General features: G+C 35.5%; 1 protein-coding gene across 4 annotated transcripts in view; it reads left to right on the top strand.

Moving 5' to 3' along the window:
* KCNIP4 (potassium voltage-gated channel interacting protein 4) overlaps window positions 1–20732 on the top strand; it is a 409601-nt gene that overhangs the window by 30656 nt on the left and 358213 nt on the right. Inside the window, exons 1-2 of one of the 4 annotated variants that reach the window (XM_027686735.1) lie at window positions 9591–9737; window positions 10529–10677. The exons of 2 other annotated variants lie outside the window; for them this stretch is intronic. In XM_027686735.1, coding sequence (XP_027542536.1) covers window positions 10530–10677 — 148 coding nt within the window. In that variant the 5' untranslated portion in view covers window positions 9591–9737; window position 10529. Of the gene's footprint in view, window positions 1–9590; window positions 9738–10029; window positions 10161–10528; window positions 10678–20732 lie in introns of those variants that run through there. One more of the 4 variants, XM_027686734.1, reaches the window with a different exon arrangement.

Raw genomic sequence — 20732 nt, 5'->3', positions numbered from 1 at the left:
TCTCTTTTCCACTGATGAGTATCTTCACAGAGAGATGTAGTAATCCCTTTACTTCCTTTACTTTGCAGTCATCCTTTGAAGTTACTCCTCTGTTTTCTCATCTCTTTGGAAGTTTGCACTCTAAACCAGGATGCTTGTCTGGTATGGCCTTAGGGGTTTTTTGTTTTGAACAATGATAAAGTCTCTATTTTTTATGCCTGGAAGTGTGGGTTTGCATTTTGCTGAACTGAAAAAAAAAAAATTTGAGTTTATCCCGTAACAGTAAAATGTCCTCTTGATTATTTATTACATAAATCTTTGCATTTGTCCATCTAAGCAAATAATTAGCATCCTTTAAATTGCTGATAAAATCATTGACAAGTTGGACCAAGAGCCAATCCCTTCTCCATTCGTAGACGTATTCTCACTGAGTAACCCCTACCATTCATGTTTAATACCATCTTACCTATGACACAGTAAAACTTAATGAACAGAGACATAACTGAAAGACAGACATGAAAGCTGGTGGATATCATAGAATAATAGAATTGCCTGGGTTGGAAGGGACCCTAAAGATCATCTAGTCCCAATCCATGGATCACAGTAGTGACAGCAGAGCATGTAGCTAAGGTCCTGTCTCAGACATCTTTATGTCACTTCATTGAGAAGACACATAACAATACCCACGTCTAAGATAGGTAACAGCTATAACTTGCTGGTATCTTTTCAGGCTCCTTGGGTTCATAAAAAAACAGGTGTTTGATGTTTAGCTGTCAAAATGTGCAGTTACTGAGTCTAAAGTTTAATATAATTAGTTGAAGATGGACAGTCTCCAGCAATGCTGCCTTCATAAGCGCTATAGAAATACATTAAATTTTACATTTTTTTATCCTTTCCTAGCATAGCCTAACTCTAGTCTCACCTTTTGAAAGATAATTGTTTTATGCGTGTATTTGCCCAAAGAGGAAAATTAAAAATAATTATACTTGTTCATTAACAATGAGAAGTAACTGAGTTTTCTCTCATTTAATAAATACAGATAAAAATGAGACTTCTCTTTGTCTCACAAACACAGCTTCCAAATGATGTAAAATCTTTTGCAATGCAAAAGTGTGAGACTACTAAATTACAGCTTCCCTGTTTCTTTCCTGCCCAGCTATTGTGCAGTAACAACACAGATTCCTGAGAGCTTACTAGTTCACTGGGAAGTGACAACTTTTGGTTTTCTGAAAGGTAGTGGTGGAAGCTTGCAGAATGCTTACTGTCATTGTGAAGTGTTAGAATAAGGCATGTCATTGATGAATCTGTTTCTGTAGTTTCCGAGTACCCTGCATCACTGTTTCCTCTGAGGATTTCTCAGTACCACTGTAAATACACTGCCACTGCTACACCTGGACAGGAATTTGACATATGTTGACACTATATAATCAAAGATAACAGCATATCTTGAATATTCATGAACAGCAGTCTTTCAATTCTAAATAGTGCTGGCCTGCTAAACCACTTAAAAAACCTGTTTTTCCCCCCACAAGTAATACAATAATCAGCTTTTCCCTGACGTGGTCTTGTGTAAATATATCACTAGATTAAGGCCCATGCTGATAAAGTTCTTTCTGTAATGAAAAGTTCTGTTTTAATATTTCAAGATTATTTTGAGTAAGAAAAGGCTCCCAGGTGTTCCAGTTATGGGAATTCTGGAAAGTGTTGGCAACTGTAGAAAGTCTATGCTGTACAAATTGGTTACACTGTGCCTTAGAGGGAATTTTAGGTGGCTAGAAATATGAAAACACAGTCTTATGCAAGTGTGGAAGTGCACTTATATAAGTGCATAAGTGTACACTTACATAAGTGTATAAGACAGGTTTTTTGTACTGAAGTTTAAAAAAAATATTCGAATGTGTGTTTGAATCTGAGATAGGGATTAATAAATTGATGAGAAGCTCCTGACTCCTATGGCACTCTTATCCTCGCTTTTAGTCCTGCATAAGGATCATTAGGCTGTTGTAGAAAATCAGTAGTTCGAACATGGCTATTAAAGGTGTTTTCTGTAGGTGCTGATATTCTGTGTGCTAATTACTGAGGAAAGCTGCCTCTTTTAATGGTAAAACTGTAGCTCTAATTGTTTGGTAACATATTTTGTGTGTTTTCTGTTCATTTTCCGTGAGAAACTGCAGCCACAAAAGACACCACAACTATAAGTTTTGCTAATTAACTGACCCATTAGTCTCTCCAATTAGACTAAGAATTTAGATGTAAAAAACATTAGATGTAGTTGTTCCAGTGGAAGACTAAAGGTATTGTTTTCATACAGCACTTGTGCTTTCTCTGTTCTGTGACAGAACAGATTATTTCTGTTCCCATTGCTGTCAGGCACATTCACAACAAACAGTAAATCCTTATAAAGTAAGCATTTTTAATTGTATGGGTGGCCCATGTGATTAGTGGTGTGGGCATTCAGCCTGCCTGATGCTGATTCAGCTTGAACCTAAATTGCAAGTATCGATCAGCTTGGCCTCTAGATATTTATAACCAACTTGAACCCTTTTCTTAATGTCCATGACAAATGCAACTATTTTTGACTGCTGTGAATGTTGTCTAGTGTTGTGAAGACTAAACATAGCTGGACAGCCCTACAAGTAAAGAAAGCTGCTACATGTTTCTGAGGAGACAATTTTGACTTGCCATTTGTTAACAAATCCAATAGTTCTGGTAAATTTATTTGTATGAGGTAGCAAAAAACATGTCACTTGTTAATTGAACTTACTAAATTGTAATATGATTAAATACCATATATAAAATGTAGTCACTCAAAAATTGCATAAAAAAAGCTCCTCCTATTACCTTTTTAGATAATAAATGATCTTCGTGCTTGCTAGTGTTGTTTCTTCCTCCTGAATTCCTTTCATCTTACCACAATGGGCCTTTAGTATAGCGCAGTTGATTATATTCTGAATTTATATTCTCTCAACCTCTGTTCAATTTTTGAGACTGTTTGTATCTCAGAAAATATAAATTGTTTGCGAACAGCTTCATGTGAATACTTTTATAACAACATATGAAAGCCTCTTTTAAAATTCAGAAATTTCTGCTACTTTTATTTCATCTACTTCATAACTTTGTTCTCTTTCCATGTATATCCAAATAACCACAGCTTGAAATTCTCTCTGAAAATATTTTTGCTTTTATCTCCTATTCCATTGTCCTAGAGATGTTGATCATTATTTTGCTGAGATAATGCAACAAGCATGAAGTTAGTGAGATGATAATTTTCAACATGATTTTATTTATGTGACAGCCTAAAAATGCAAGTTTGTATCCAATCTGCATTGTTTTCTCCAAAATTTGGAAGATCACTTAAAAGTTCAGCTGATACTTCATCAGAGATCCAAGTGACAAATATGTTCATACTGATTCATGTCTCCAAGAAATATATACATGCCTGGTAAATGAGGCTTCTGTGTCTTTTTTTAGGAAATATATGAGTTATGTTCTACTGAAACATGAAACCATAAAACTTCTCATCTACTGGTTTATAATCAATTTTCTTTGAAACCAAAATTAAATATGAGATCTGTTTTGCTTCCTGTCCCAAGAAGTAACATTCTTCTGTTTCCTCAAGCCCCTTCTTCAGTGACTGTATTATGAATAAAACACTTCTCATGATCAAATAAATTTTTAGAAGCTTCTCATTTCAGCTATTCAATTAGTTGCTCATCTGCACCCCTTTTCCTTTCTCTTCTTTTACCATTTAAAGGACTGTAAATATCAACATGACATTATAGCCTCTGAAATCATTCCAATTTTTTTCCTGTTCTTCAGTGAGTAAAAGACAGCAATGATGATTGCTTTTTAGCAGTTATGAACTCATTTTGTAGATGATTTATTAAGACATTTTTTAATTCTAAGTTGTTTATGTCTGAAAGTACCTCGGATGAAGGAGAATGTACCTTAGAAATAATAATTTCAGATACAAGCAAAAAAAACAACGAGGCAAAGAAAGGGATCACGGAAATGTTTTGCCAATGTTCAATTAGCTTAATTTATTGGCATTGCCCCATCTGCAGCTCACTCTCTGATAAGCTGCTTCTTTTCGGATAGGAGCAGGAGGTAGTGATCCCTTTCTTGTTACCATTACTGTGCTACTTGTGTTTTTCACTGCTTCCAAAACTACTTAGATGTTCATTAATAAGTCACTGTGCCTATGAGGATTCCTGGATATGTTCTTAATTCTATGGCATCATAAAAAATTAATTAAATGGATATGTGAGAATTGAACACCCGTTCTCTGTCTGTACTTGATGATCTATACATATGGAAAAAACCAGTTGTTTATGTCTCCTGGAAAAATTTATTTTTGTTGCTTTTTGGAAACTCCATGCCAAAAAATAAGGATGGACAGTTTGTTTCATGTTTCTTTAGTTAAAAATAATATATAAATGCTAAAGATCCACAGGGAAAGGAAATTGCAGATAGTTTCTAGGGATATTTTGACAAATATTGGGCTAATTAGGAGCCTGACCAAAAGCAAAATGCAACACTTTCCAAAGTAGTGATCATCATCTAAAATGGAGTTCTGATAGTTATGAGAAAAAAACTTTTGGAAATAAGTGAAAAGTTCTTAGGGCTTGCATGTCCTTTTTACCCTCTCTTGTTAGTCAGATTTCCTCCTGAGATTTTGGAGAATGAAAGGTTACTCTATACCTGTAATAAGTCCTGTAAGAATCAAGCCTTTGACATATTGACAAGAAAGCTTCTTGGCAGCCATAAAACTCTAATTTTTCACCAGTAAATAGACTACATTTCTCTTTGCTGAGAAATATTTATTACCACTGAACATCTAAAAACCCCTGTCACTTTAACCAATGGGAGTAGATATATGCATCCCAGACAAATGCTAATAGCAAGCAGGAATGTTTTAATTGCTGTTAACAATGGATTAACATTAAAATTCTTTCTATCCATATTGGAGTCACTGCCATCTCTCTTATCATTATAATCTGACAGGACGTAAACCCTTTCTCTCAGTTTCGTTTGGCTACTTAATCATCCAGTGAGAGCTCATCCCAATATATCTATAGCCCCAAGAGGGCTAATTATGACATGAAATTCCTCTGGCACAATGAAGGAGCTCTCTGAAATTCCTACCCACAAATACTTGCTCTAAGTTATGTTGCTCTTAGTTCTTGCTGCAGTCAAATAATTGTTGAAGGTATCAGAATGTGTTCCTGTCACCTGCATTGCCCACAAGCATTGTGACATAACATACGAGAACACATTTTTTTTCCATCTAATCCAGGCAACCTGAATACAACCTGAAATCAGTTATTAACCTGTGCTGTGCCAGCAAGAGGTCCAAAGCTAAATAAACCAAAAGAATTCTGGGGCAGTGCTGCCCCACTATTCCTATTTCTTTTCTTTGCTCCTCATTTACAATATAGATTCACCGCACGTGAACAGGCAAGACCTAAAGACATTTTATACATAAATAAGGATGACCTTTATGAGGTGAAAAAAAATTAAGATACCAGTTCTCCCTATACTTACCTTCAAATATTTCCCACAGACTTTCCAGAGAGACTGGCCTGCTAATCTCTTCACTACGTTCAAGTAAAATTAAGATTTGCCTGCTTTCTCTTGGCAAAAGTAGAACCCAAAATTTTAGTCAACACTGAAGTTTACAAGAAGCTTTTGTTATCTGGTATTTGTCCAATTGTGATTTTTTTGGCCTATAAATAGACAAGCAAATGTTGAAAAGGATAAAAATATGATAATGGAACTCAAGTTTATGCAACAGCAAAGCCTTAGAGAGCACTATACAATGGCTGATATATTTTTGCTTCCCATCTTTTTCTGTTCCATTTTTCGTTCTACAGAAAGATAATGGAATTTTTCTTTCCACTCACAAATCCTTTCCTTCATCTGCCAAAATTGGGTATCATATAATACTACTGACAATTACTTCTGCTGAGAAAAACAAAACAAAACAAAACTAAACCCTGCTTATTTCTGAAGCATCTCATTGTAATATCCCTTAATATGTTAGCAGTCACCCACACATTCATCCAGAACTGGGCTCTCTAAGCTTGCCCTGTTTTTCAGTTTTAATTTCACAACTTATAGCTGCAATCTCTAGTGGCCCAAAGTTTTCAGCAGACATCACTGGTTTAACCCACCTTCATCTTTGACATTAAACCATTTCTTTCTTCAAGACTTTTATGAGAACACATAGTCATCAGTGAAGGTTCTTGAAATAGTTGTGCTGGAGTAGTCAGCTAATCCAACTAGTCAGTTCTGTGAAAATTACCCCCAGAATTCCATATAGATGCCATGCAGTTTTGACTGTTTCACCTGGAATATCCCTGAGCTATTTCTCTATAATGATGCCTCTAGTCTTCCCAACTGCTATTTCATTATCAAGGGAAGAATTAGATAGTTTTCCATAATTCTATCTAAAGTTCAGTTTCATTTTCACAAAGATCAAATCTGATCCAGCAATTTTAAGGGGAAACTTGCATACTTGCTGTTGTTGTACCCATGTTGTACCCAGTTAAAAGACTGGGTAGTCCAAATAATTATTGCTGAAAATGTCTGTAGCTTTGTGGCATCACATAGTCCTTATATGATTCATCAGCCTGTGACTCTCTGGATTTTTTAGCTTGTAAGATTTAGATCACTCATAAGAACAGTTATTTTACCATCGATAGGAAATAACAAATTTTATGCAGAAAAGCAGCTTTATTTTTGGATGTAACAGATTACGGATAAAATCCAATAACACAAAATAATGAAAACCTTTCTTTAGGCAGTCCCTGTCTCTGTGCACTGTTCCTGACTTGCCTGTGCTTAGGAAGAGTGCAAGTTCCCAGTTACTTCTGCAGTAACATGTAAGGGCTCAGATCAGAGGCATTTCTGGTTTTTTGCAGGTCGTTTCTCCTCATTTGTCTTGTTGCTGATATTCCCGCTAGTGCATAGGTCTGTTTATTTACTTTCTTACCTGTTTTGCTACTCAATTCCAGTTTTAAGATCTCCCTATCCCCAGATTCTGAGGTTGATCAGGCTCTGTAGAGTGCTCTTTAACTCCCTTTTCATTTGGCCTAACTTGTATTCAATGTATTCGATGTATCAAGGAAAAGGAAGGATCCCGCGCAGCCTGGATTGAAGTCCTTTCCATACATGATAGTTTTCTCATGTTACTTACAGCATGACCAGTTTTTCTCCAATATTTCATGTAATGAATGTTTTACAGTCCTTGGGTTTGTAAATGTGGAATTCACTACCAATCCATTTAATTTTCTCAAAGTCAGAGAACCTGATTTGTAGAGGAGAAAGAGGTAAATCAAGTGCATTGCTTCAGAATCATGATGTTAATTCCTTTTATAAATTAAGTATTATCATTATATGAAGTACAGTATCATTTGCTTGGAAAAAAATCAATGATGCCTTGAACTTTATTATTCTATAGCTTAAGTTTATTTTAAACTCTCTACAAAATTATAACAATTAGCAGCACAAAGAACTTCTGATTGATGTATACTTCTATTATAGAAGAAAACTGCTATGAGGTTGATTAAGGTTTGAAGTAAGGAAACAGATACAGTGGGATCTCAACCTCTTGACATATTCTGAACCATTTTTTTAAAAATATTTTTTCATCTAGAGTTATATCTCAAGTGAACCTCTTCACATGTTGGCAAATAAGACATGGTTTTCAGCTGCACAGAAATAAACCCTAAAGATTTCAGCAACAATTCTACCTTTCCATGCCCTCCCGAGTAGTGTTATCAAATTTTTGCTTTCACATTTCCCATCTCTGGTGAAGGTCCTCTGTATTCTTGTCCCTCCTGAAGACTTTATTTAAATGCTAATGTGGAGGCATATACAGAAACCTCCCATTGCCTGTGAACAGTTGCTTCATGTCTAGGCAGTATACATTCCCAGATGCTTGTATCAGCTCCTGTGTCTATGGATTAATGAATGTCTGAGATCAGGCAGCTCTGAATTGGCCCTCTGAGAAGTGTGACAGAACGTGTCATGAGACATAACCTTTGAGCTGGAGCATCAGGGATTTTGTAGCTGACTGTTACATGGGCAGGCAGTTTCTCTAAGGTTTATATCCAGAAATCTTGATCTTAAATTACTTTAACAATGCTTTCAAGTTTGAGGTTTTTGGAGCTATGCTATATGCCAACATATTCCAGTGCTCGTGGTCACAGTGTTGGTTTTCTCTTTGTACTGGACAGGAGCGATATAGATGTGTTCCACCAGAGAAGATGGGTGACTTCCTGTGGATGCCTTGCGCAGACTCTGATCAAAAGTGAGCTGCCAGTTTTCAGAGGGGTGAACTCTAATTTCTGGAGTACATTAGTTTCATTTAAAGATGGGATGTAGAAATAGTTGAGAGCATTATCTTTAAAAAATAGCTATTATTTCTGTGTAATAACTAACAGTCATGCTTTACTCTTGGCACTGAAAATTCTGTTCCAGTAATCATCTGGAAATCCAGATGGAATATTTTGTGGTGAAAATGTATTTCTTAGAACAGTAAAACACAGTATAGAATTAATATTTATTCTCAGAATGTCACCTTTGAAAGACAGAAGATAAAAAAGCTGTGAAATATGCTTAAACTGGAAGAAGTTTCTCTGCTGAAGTTTTAGAAGTTTCAGAAACTCTACTATCACATTGAAATACAGCTTACTTTAGTAGCAGCTTGCAATGGGAACACAGCCATGACTGCAGCACTGTACCATGCCATGGGACTCATAGGACCTTATACCAGCAAGTACTGTTCCAAGAGTGCATATTCAAGCTTTGTTCAGTTCTAAGTAGTGGCGGGCCTGAAATACATCCCTAGATGTATGAATCTGAACCAAAGGCCTCCCTTTTACTTAGTTGGACTAAAAATCAGTTTTTAAGGCCAATGCTTCTCTGCTGTTATGACCAGAATTTACTGCTGATTGATAGACTGTTTCCAGAAGTGGAATTGGTGTCCTAGCCTGTGCGGATAGACCTGAGATGTCCCCAGTTGTTATAGGTAGGTGTGGGGGTTTGTGTAACATTTTGCACAAATCAACATAGTTAAGCCATAGTTCAAATGTACCTGGGGAACTTCACATGCATGAAACTTGCAAATGTATGTAATTGGCATGAAGATTAATTCAGTTCGAAGGGAAGCTGACTGATTAAAAAACCCTTTAAGTTATAGTATCTTTTAAAAAATAAATTTCAGGAAACGGAAACTTGTTCCATGATTGTTTTGCATAATCAGTAGGAACTCGTGATGCAAGTGCAGGCAGTGAGGTGCTGTGTTCCATTAAGCTTGCTTTCTTTAGGAGGTAGTAAGTTTATAATTGAAAAGTCAGCTTTGTTTCACAAACTCTGGTGTGTACTGTGACCACTGCCAATTTTTTTTTCCTTTGATTCTTTACTACCTTTTGTCTTTAGAAATTGTGTATAATGTTGTTAGATGCAGATCATGTGTGAGAGCACGGTGTGAGAGAAAAAGAGGGGAATGAAATAGGGGCCACTTTGGTGTCCTGCAACTGTCTGGGCACAGTTACTGTTTGTAATCAGAATAGCTCCCCTGGTGCAGTCTATGGCTGGTTGTCAAAGGGCTGCCACGGCTTGCAGTGTTGTTCTGTCCTCAGCAGCAGTCACCTCCTCGGCATCTCCGGCTGGAGCTCGCTGAAGAGCAAACAGGAATGCTGTTTGGGACTCTTGTGTGACCTTGGAGTAGCACCAAAGTCTTGGAGAATTGGGTAGGTACCTTTTCTTGGGTTTGTAGCAACTGTGTAGGTCTTTGGTTAGGTTCTAGTCGGTGTTGGTTGTTGCTAATGGTCCCCAGCTCCTTCAAAGTGTCAGTCTGTCAAGAAAAATAATGTCATGTAGAAATATATTGGTCTGCCTCTGTGAATCAGAAGGTAGTGTAGAGAAATGGTCCCCAAGTGTACAACTGGTTTCAAGTGGCTCAGCTGCTTCTCTGCATTTGAGTGACAGTGGCATTAAGGCAGCACAGAATCCCAACTATTCATCTTTTCTGGGTAGAGCAGCTGTCTTTCAATAACAGCTAGAGGAATGCAGCTCTCCTCTATGACACTGATGTAAGTCAAGCTAAGATAGGAAAGATAATAGGCTCATGCATAGAGGATTACCTATTTTCTTTACCTAGACAACTGACTAAGGTAAGAGCTAAATATTTACTTACCATCTAAAGATATTATTTATATCATTTAAGTAAAATCAAAGTTTTAAAAAATAGTAGATAACATCTGATTTTACCCCATTTGTATATTTATACATACATACATAAATACATAAATGTTCCAGATAAGTAATGCAAAACAAAATTATATTATTACAATAATTGCATTTAAGTTAATTAATACGAACAATGTATGAGCTAAGAATAGTGGTTAATGAAATCCTAAAGCTTTTCCCTTCCTCCCCAGTCCATCTTTTCCCTTCTCCCCCCATCTCCCTTACCCACAGTCTGTGGATTTAAGCTGTGTATATATCCTTCAGGAAAACTAAAGGTTAAGTTTTTGTTTAGGATGGAAGTGTTAGCCCCTGAGAAGAAAACACATGAACAGAATGAAGATTTGCAACAGTATCATCAGAAGCCTGCACGCTGCAAGAAAATGCTTAGGAATTGCTGCTTGATAAAGCGAATTTTTGCCTGGAAAAGTTTGAGCTCTAAAGGTACCTTTCCTATTGAAATTTTTAGTGTAGGAGAAATGATTGTCTTTCCAAGAATTCTGAATTTTTGATACAATGGTATTACTGAATTTAGCATCAGTCAAGTTACAGGTACAAAAAGTCTCTACTGTCTTGAGTCTATTGTTCAAAGAGATTAAAAATGGTAAAGCTTTGATTGAGGTGGTTTATCATAATGTGATAAAAATAATTGTACTGCATAAGCATTCATTTTGCAGCACATAAAAATACATGGTCTGCAGAAAAAAAAATTCTTCAGTCAGAAGATAAATGAGTAAATGTAAAATCCCAGCAATTAGATGTATCAATTTATCAGGGCCCAACCCAAAAATATGTTTTGATGAGTAAAACCTCCTTTGATCACTGTCAGAGTATATTTGCATGGAAATTACATGATCAATCCCTTTGTCTTTGAGGAAATGGAGAAGGGTAACATTCTGCCACATTTATACATAATGATGCTATGTACTGTATTTATTAATAAATACTGAAAGAAATACTTGTTTTTAAATTAGAAGTTGGCTGTGAAATATCTCACCATCAAAAGTTGAACTCTTTTATGAATAATAAATTAAACAGCAACCATCCTGAAGTGATGGTTAATCTGCTTCACATTAATTTCCTCAGGACATACAAACAGTTAAGAATTTATTCAGCACAGATTCCTCTTTTTACCATCATATTTGTATTTTGCAACATTAAATTAAAAAAAGAAAAAACACTGCCCTAAACAATTCTTTTGCATTTTAGCAGCATTTTTCATTCCCTTGCATGCAGTTTATGACAGCAAAAAACCCCTGTGTCCTCGATATATACAAATTGTGTCAAACAGAATGAAAAAAATATATGACATTGTTTTGTCATGAAGAGCTAAGTCACCATAACCTGAGTGTATGTTATGTTACTTAATTTACACATTTACTTTAAAGGCTATGCTCTAGTAGCTTAGTTTCAAATTTAGAAACAATGAGCTGGTTAACTACAACCTACCTTTGGTTTTAAACTGTCCTGATCCCTGCATTATCCAAGTAAACAAGTGTTTCATATGCCTTGTAATTTAAGCATAAACATTTAGCTATTCTTGGCCACTCATTTTTCAAGCTTTAAGGTAATAATTTCAACACATGGCTGCTTCAATCACATGCATATTATGATTTGCTAAATATATGTTTGATTTCTGATTATTGTATCTAGTTATACCTATAATTCTATGCACTTTCATTTCTTTTTTTACGTTGTTACTAGAGCTAATGAAGCAAAAATAAATTTTCTTTAACCTTTTCAGAACACTTATCCTTTTGATTGTAGAAATTTTTTTCATTTTTTTCATTGGGTGATTTATCATCAGTCTCAGTAGGTTGCAGCAATCACCTCTCTAGAAATGGTGTGTGAGTTAAAGCAAATTGCACTGAAGTTAATAGGTTTGATTCTTCAGTACCTTTAAACTGGCTAATAATTTGCACCTCTGTAAAGGGTCTTAAAACAGTCAATAGGTGATGATATAATTAAGGATTTATTTTGTTTTGGTGAAGAGAATTAACAGAGAGATGAATTATTGTAAAATCAGACGCAATTAAGTTACTCTGAGTTACTCCAACAGAGACAAAATCAGAATCTGACACATATTTAACTCAAAATGAAGCTAATAATTTTACTTTATGTAGTATTAAATGATAGAAAGCATATTCCCACAGGCATACCTTTACAATAACATTTGAATATTTATTAGGATCAGAAAGACTGACATCCTGAGGTACTTTAATTAGTACTGTTCTGATGCCCAAGGTGATCTCACTGGCCAGATGGGTTTTGTTGGACTGCAGTGCTGTAACCTACTGACATCTGTAACCAAGTTGTATATGGTAAATCCCACAGAGCTCCTGAGCCGCAGCTGGGCAAGGTTATACACACAGAAACAAGTGGGGAATTTCTGAAAGCTCCTATGCTCCACCATGGAGATGCTCATCCATTTTCTGGAATAAGCTAAGTCAGCAAGAGGTCTGCTGTAACTTAACCCTCTTCCTAGTGCTCATGGAGCACTGCAGTAGCTAAGAGCACCTGACTGCAGAGTTACTTGGTCAATACCTACTGTTTTATGTTGGAAGAATGAAGGTGGGATTGCAAATCATATTGTGGTGGCTCATTCCCACTTAGATATTCCTTTACACAAATCAGATTCCCCCAGTGGTTGTCTTAGGCTAACTTACATAATAAAGTGGTATAAAAAATAGTCATTAGGCAGTTGAAGCGTGCAGTTTTTGAAATATTTTTGTTCATATTTCTAAAAAATCATAACTGTAAATACCAAAATATATGATAATTCATTGCCCTTGTAACGGTTTTTAGCCGGGAATCCTGATCTTTCTTTTAAAACAAATATTATTTCTCCTCTACAATATCTTTTCGTATTTTAGTTTATTTGTATGATCTTGAAACTTAGTTTGTCAACATGTTGTTTTAACTTCATAGAATGAGTTATACTTTCAGAGACAATTTCCATTTATGAATTTGGAGCAGGCAAATAAATATTTGATTTACTGCAATGTTCAGATGATTTAACTCTATTTTCAGAATGAATAATCTTCACTCTCATGATAAAATCTTAGAATATTCTGGCACTGGGGATGTCTTCCTTCTCTTCCTGTTTCAAAATCTAGGAATAAGAAGAATGTTATACTATAAATACCGGAAAGATAATTATACTCAACCCTTTTCAATGGAGTATTTAAACAGCATGAATTCAATGCAGGAGTGATTGGTCAAAAGGATGATCAAGAGAATAAAAAACCCCCAAGCCTTATTGTATTTCAAAGAAAAGTAAATGGAATAACACGGTTGTCGATGGGAAACATTTCCATACTAAACCCACTATTTTAATCAATGCTCAAGGCAGTAATTTGAGTAATTCCATCACACAGTAGTTTCAGAGAGCAGATATCTTGTAACTAAGGCCGGGAATGCACCAGTGAGAACTTGATACTGCAGCAATCTCTGAGCCCAAGTTTAAAGCATGTGTTGTAAACCTTTTACTTTCAAATGTTCACTTTCAAAAATGAGCAGCCCTGAAGTATCCCCTCCCTAAATTGGCAGCCTCCTCAGTTAACCTAGGGCAGTTATGAGTCTTTCCTGACCATTCCATGCCATGAATATACATTTTGCTGCAGATTTTATAAAATGCAAATGAGAGACACCAAGAGGACAACAAGTTATCTGTCACAAAGATAAATTCGGAGGCATACTGCTGAGTCTGCATTACAAACTGCTAAAAATATTATAGATTATTAATAGTTTATTTATAATTTTTTCATGTTGTTTGTTTTTCCTCACTCACATATTTATGAGTTGAGATATGAGTAATTTAGGAATAATTCCAAACTGTCAATCATTGTGTGGGTTTTTTCTTGTCAAATAGTACATTTGAAAAAGTATATAGGAAAAAAATAACCCAAGTTATTTGAGAGCTAGTTAAAATTCTGCTCTGCCTAGGGTACTTCATACACTCTCAGACCTTGGATAACTCAAAAAATTCCTGCTGAAGATTGTTAATACTGTTTTTTAAATACAGACTGCTTGTGAACAGGAGAGTAGTTTGTCTCCCATTTACCTTTTCTTCTCCTAGGCAAATAAGTTGAGCATTACTTTGAAATCTAATCACATCTCATGGTCTCTCAAAGACCATGGGAAACTTTTCCTGCCAGTTGTTCAAAATTAATAAAAAAACTGTATTAATATTGAATAGGGGTCCTTTGGACTAAAGCATTTTTCCGATGTCTCTCAGCTCTACTTCCTGTGTGGCTGTTTGCACCTTTTCTATTGAGCAGTGAAGCGACGAGGCAAAGACAACCTGAAAGGTAGAAAGTGATGCCAGCAGGATTACATACAGGGTTTGTAATCCACTCTCAAAGCCCTTAACTGCCTTAACTAGAAACTAAAGTGACTCATGAGACAAGAGTTGTTTCCTAACTTGACTACTGAAGCAAAAACATCTATTTTGTTTGCTTGTGCATGGAGTGATAGTTACTGAAGTCTGCCTGGTCCTAGTCACCCTTCCACAAAGAATATGAAATAAATGGGGTAGATAGAAATGATCGAAAACAACAATAAAAAATAGATATTCACTGTTAGGAATACAATATACTCCTGAGCTCATTCCCTCATCTGAGTAGCTGCTCTTTATTAACCATCTTCTCTTAAAAGATTGCCAATTTACAGTTCAGATCTTAACTTGTCCGGTAATAGAATTTTTGTGGCCTGTCAGATGTGTCATTTTTTACTTCATGTCATGTCAAACTTCATCATGTAGGTTTTGTAGGATTTTTTCCCCCTCAATTTTCTCACGGATGCTTTGAGCAAAGTTTGGTTGCTGTTGAAATAGCGGATTTACATGAGAGGACTTCACAGAACTTTATATCGGCTCTAGGAAAAATTTGTCCTATGTGCCTGTAGAACTGCAGTTCACATGACTTTGCTATTTTGAGTCTGAAAGCAACTAAGAGAAGAAAAAAGTGGGTGGAAGTGGAGGCGGGGAGAGATGGAGGAAGTGAGGGAGAGGTTACAAAGAGAGAGGCTGAGGACCATGTCCCTTGCCACACCTCTTCTCCTTTCCATTCTAGATGGTGAACATGTAAATAATTAGACCATACCCTATGCAATCTTCCTGAGTGCTCAAAAAGGAGACTTTATAGTCTCTTACTGCATGTATTAATGACTGAAGACATGAACATATCTGAGATTTTATGCTCTGAAGACAAACATAGAAATCCATTTAAAAATGGAACCTTTAATGGTTTTAATGCAATATAAAAATCTTTATTTTTTTAAAAGTACAAGCAGAGAATTTTTCTTGGGAACTCAAAACAAGCAATATTTAGCCCACTTCATATACTTGAAATATTTATTAAAATGTTTTACAATTTGATGATGATACTTCTGGTGTACATGCTAAGTAAGTTTGCCACTAGACCCAGGAAAAGTTACAGGATGAGAACTTTATTTACTTTGTGTCTTTGGATGATTTTTTTTCAGAGCAAATGGACATTACTCACTATTGCTTTTGGTATTTCTTTAATTACAGTGAACTATTAGCACTGTTTTCTTATTAAGTTCTAATAAGTCAAGGTTTTGTGTTGCCTTATACCTTCTGGCTCACTGTGCAAATGTTCCATTTTATGTTATGAAAGTTTTACCTTCTGAACAAATATTGCATATATTGTATATACATATTTTTTCAAATCACTAAACTGAATGGAGAATGTGGATATATTCCATCTAAGTGTAAAAGTGTTATTAAGTGAATGTTTTTATTTATTTCAGATTTTTTCCTTGAAACCAATATAGGACTCTATTCTTAGCTAAATAATTCTCCTCATTAGAATAAAAGATGTAGTTGTATATATTTACTAAGTATGAAAACATTGTTTTAAAAAATGCTAATAATAGAAAAGAAAAAAAGATGAGGCAATAATCTATTTTTAATATTTTTTTTCCTGCTTTCCACCAAAGCCTATTTACCCATTATAATCTCAGACAAAAGAGTTTGTATTAAGTTACCTGGCAAAAAGGGGCACCTTGTACTTTGTTCCCTTCTTGCCAAACATTAACTCTGAAAGACAAATCATGGCAATAAAATTAGAGGCTCTCCCTGGTGAATGTAATTTTCTTTTAAATTTGTAGCATGGAGTGATCTAATCTCAGTGAGACTTCTAATACCATCTTCAGGGTAGCAGTAATAGTTAATGGCAAAAATTTACATGAAAGTGTATTCTGCAGGAATTTTTGTTATGTTTCAGGTCATTAAAATGGGAATTGGAAAAAATTGATTTTCACAACTTAGACTTGTTCCATAGTGATTAATGTTTTCAAAAGGGCTTTTACTGTTTATTTGTGTACAGACTTGCTAAACTGAGTAGTGCATAAAGCTAATGAAAATGTGAGGCTCTGACACACACTTTTGTATGTATAAAATTTTGTTGCATCATTTTTGGCTCGAGGAAGTTTAACAATCACTCTCCTATATTTCTCATTAAAAAAAAACCATGAACCTTATGAAGGGGACACAGTCATGACAAAAGACCTTGCTGTTTTATTCTGTATTTAAAAGTTTTTTAAACATTTCCAAATTTAAAAATAAAATGGCAAAACTCTTGCAATAACCACTAGTTTACAGTGTGGGGACAATTCATATGTGCCTCTTCAGAGCTCTTGAAAGAGTTATTAGTGCCTATAAAAAAAATGTTATCCATAACTAGGTTTTTAAAGATGCCTAATACAAAGTTAGCATGTAGCAAAGTGCAGATTATGAAGTCAGTTCTCCTTACAGTGAGTGTGCTTGTATTTTAAGGAGAATGATATTTCATGGGAATTTGCTTTTCTTAGGGTCTGATATTCAAAGGATTGAATATGCTCCACAGTTAACCCCTGAAGAAATATGTCTCAGAAAGGTGTGAGTGTATGATTTTATGGAGTTTCTGCTTTATGCTTCTCTCACTATATAAACATTACACAACAAGGTCTGTTTCTCCTTTTCCTTTGGAGATTTGTTTCCTTCATGTCAGAATGGATTTTTATGGTCTCCTGCAATTGCCATCTTTCTGATCTCGGCATTGCAGTTACCAGGAGGGACATGAAGCTGGAAGATGAAGCATTTACTCATGGCAGATTGCTGTCTAAAAACTGCATTTGCAGAAGAGCATGTTGAACTCACACTGACCAGTGCTAGTACCAAGCAGTTGCACAAGCTTCCTAAAGAGACAGTGCACAATTTTAAATTAACTCTAATTAGGAACTTTGAACAGACCCTTTTTATTAACCGTTTAGTTTTTGATTAATCATTGCAAATGTGTGTTTTACTTTCATATAAAAAGCATGAGGAACCAGCAAGATGAGTGGAACCTTTCCAGGAATGTCATTCTGGACTCTGCGTAATGAAATTTTTATTTTTCCATTGAGATCATTAATTCTACTTGTCAATGATCAGCTTATTGTTCAATCAGTTTAAATTGTTAAAACACAGTCCTAGCATCTTCTTGAATTTGGCTGAAAATGAAAGGAATAGCTGATTAACTCATTTTTAATCAGCTAGTTATATCAGAAATATAATTATTTATCTGATTCTTCTTGTTTCCACTAGAATTGGAGTTACTGCTTCAATATCATACAGATATTTGAAAACTATCCATTGCACTACAATACAGAAATTATATGCCCTGAACATGAAAGCAAACTGTGAAGTTCTGACCTCTCCATTGGAGAATATGGTGTTTAATTTTGTTTCCCCATATTTTTCTTCATTTTTATGCAATGTCCCATTTTTAAAAAGAAAAAAAAATATTGAAAACCTGTTACTTAAATTCAAATTTATAATAAATGTAGAGGATCTCTACTTTTAGAAACTCCACTATATCCTTTATGAAACCAATATATGCATCTATTAAGTCTCTGTGCTCACAGTACCTTTGATTTTTAATGTGTCTGCCAACTGCTAATTTTTTATTTAAAAACATTTTATCAATCCAAAACTAATAGGCCAGAGAAGTGTATTAGATTAAGTGGAAATATATATTCTATAAATCTATATTCTTGCCATGTTTAGAAAATGGAATCAATCTTTAAATATCTTGCCACTTTCCATCTGGGCATTACTCCAGCAATTTAAATGACTAAATATATTGAGAGTATTCCAGATTAAATGGGAGCTCTGAATGTCTTTTTGTAAATGGTATGGCTCATAAAGAACTGAATTTTTTGTGGTAGTTAGTGATATCTACATTTTGTTTACCGAAGTGTACTGGGTATTCGTGCAGTAAAACACAACTGCATTTGCAAGCATCAGTCCCTGGAAAAAATCCTGCGAGTAGAAGGAACACTTCTACTGCAGATCAGGGAAGCTGACACAGAAGCAGCTTCTTTAATGTATGTAAAGGCAGCTTTTTTCTTTTTGATTTTTTTTAAGGCATGGTGAAGTGTTATTACTGGATAACTTTTCACAAAAGATCAAAATAAAAGGAAAACCAGCATATCTCAGAAGTGAAAAGTTAGGGCAGAAGAAGGGAGGGAAAACCAGTAGGAAACGAGAAAATTACATGTTGCTTTGTTTGCTTTCCCTCCCCTATTTCATTTACTGCGGCTGTCATCTTTCTGGAATGCTTGTTTCTATGGCAGTCTGCAGTGTGGTCTTCGTAGTTCTGGCAAACAACACTTCTGATAGGATAGATTTGCCCTCTTTTCAGCCCCAAAGGGGTAAGTGGGAGGACTTGGGGCTCTTCATTGCTGCAATAATGCCATCCTGCTGAGACCTCCCTGCTGTTCCTTCGAGTAGCATTATCTTCTTGGCAAGGAGATGTGTTCTCAGTTGTTCTTTAATTTTCTTACTCATCCTTTCTGTGTGCAAGAAACTAATAAAAAGTCAATAAGGAGATAAGTTCTAAATGTTTAGTGGGCACAATGACTATATTAGTCATATGTGGCAACACTGCAACTAAATTTTGCAGATCACCTCAGCCAAATGCCAACAAACTTGTACTGTGTAGGAAAGCAGAAGGCACACTTGACTTCACATGTCACAGAAAATGGTGCTGGAAATATTGAGATGCCTACGTGCTTTTTGTACTGTTCTCTGTAACTTCCACCTTTGAGGCCAACCTGATTTCTTTGTTATATAGGCTGGGAAAAGGAGAATTATAATAGGTGAAAAAATTGAAACATTCTAATACCTATAATAATAAAAATGCTTTTCAAGTACATAATTTAATTTGTGTTATTTTTGTCTTGTGAGTGTAAAAGCAAGATACTTGAATGAGTTGAGATCATCACCTTAATGGTAAAGAAAACCTATTTCTGACAATGCAAGAACTCAAGATCTAGGGCAGTAGTAAGATAAAGCTGGTTTCATCACCTACTGCTGGCCTAAGCAGATGCATAGGTTAAGGTTGTCTTAAATGTAACAGCAAGAATGAACTAACAGCAAGAATACATAGTATTGAAATCTGTCCATTCACATCACCAAGTTCCTCTGAATATAATTAGCATCACTACATCTGACTTCCTTGTTATGTTTAATGTATATATATATTTAAAACCATAAAAAGACTACAGCTTTTGACTGTAGCATCTGTCAGCTGAGCTGTTATAAATGCCTCTCTGTTTATCTTTGCACGTGCTTGTGTTTATCTTTGCTGGTTGAGAGGTAATATTTTTATATTTAAGACCCTTCAGTTTACAAGAGCTACCTTCCCAAGCTGTGATAGTTTGACTGCTTAAACTAAGTCCCTTTGTTCATACCACTTCTGATGCAACTGAGGTGAAAAATGACCAAGGAGAAAAATCAAACTTAGATGGAGGAGGGGAAACATTACAGTATATCCCTACAGTAACATAAAATTCATTCTTATGTTTTTGAATCTCAATATTATCTGCTGTGAGAAAATGTCTATAAGACCAGAAGTTAGTCCGTCTCCTTCTAGTTTTCAATTATATGGAAATAACTTAACTATATGCAGTAACTTACTGCAGCTGTTTGTTTCCTAGATATCAAATTTTCCTGATGCTAACCCCCCTCTACTTTTTAGTAAACAAACAGTGCAATTCTTTAGTTGTTGACTGAACAAAAGTAGTGAACAAAACAGGATGCAAAAAAGAAAAGTGGTCCATATGGTTAATTTACATTGGAGTACCAGATTTCTTTTCCCACAGAGTTCCTATGTCATAGAATCATAGAATATGCTGAGTTGGAAGGGACCCATCAGGATCATCAAGTCCAACTCCTGACCCTGTGCAGGACACTCTGAGAATCACATCATGTGCCTGAGAGCGTTGTCCAAACACTTACGGAACTCAGACAGGCTTGGTGCTGTGACCATTTCCCTGTTCCAGTGCCCAGCCACCCTCTGAGTGAAAAGCCTTGTCCTGATACCTCATTTAAATCTCCCCTGATGTGACATGAAAGGAGCCAGTTAAAGACAAACTTTAGGTATTGCCACAGTGTGTTTCTTGTTTTCTGAGTGAATCCTTCAAGGTTTGATTAGCAGAATACTGGGCACTTG

Source organism: Neopelma chrysocephalum, unplaced genomic scaffold (assembly GCF_003984885.1).
Source record: "Neopelma chrysocephalum unplaced genomic scaffold, ASM398488v2 Primary Assembly neopelma1_71, whole genome shotgun sequence".
Taxonomy (NCBI): Eukaryota; Metazoa; Chordata; class Aves; order Passeriformes; family Pipridae; genus Neopelma; species Neopelma chrysocephalum.
The sequence above is the reverse complement of the archived record's forward strand: the minus strand, read 5'-3'. Positions and strand labels throughout refer to the sequence as shown.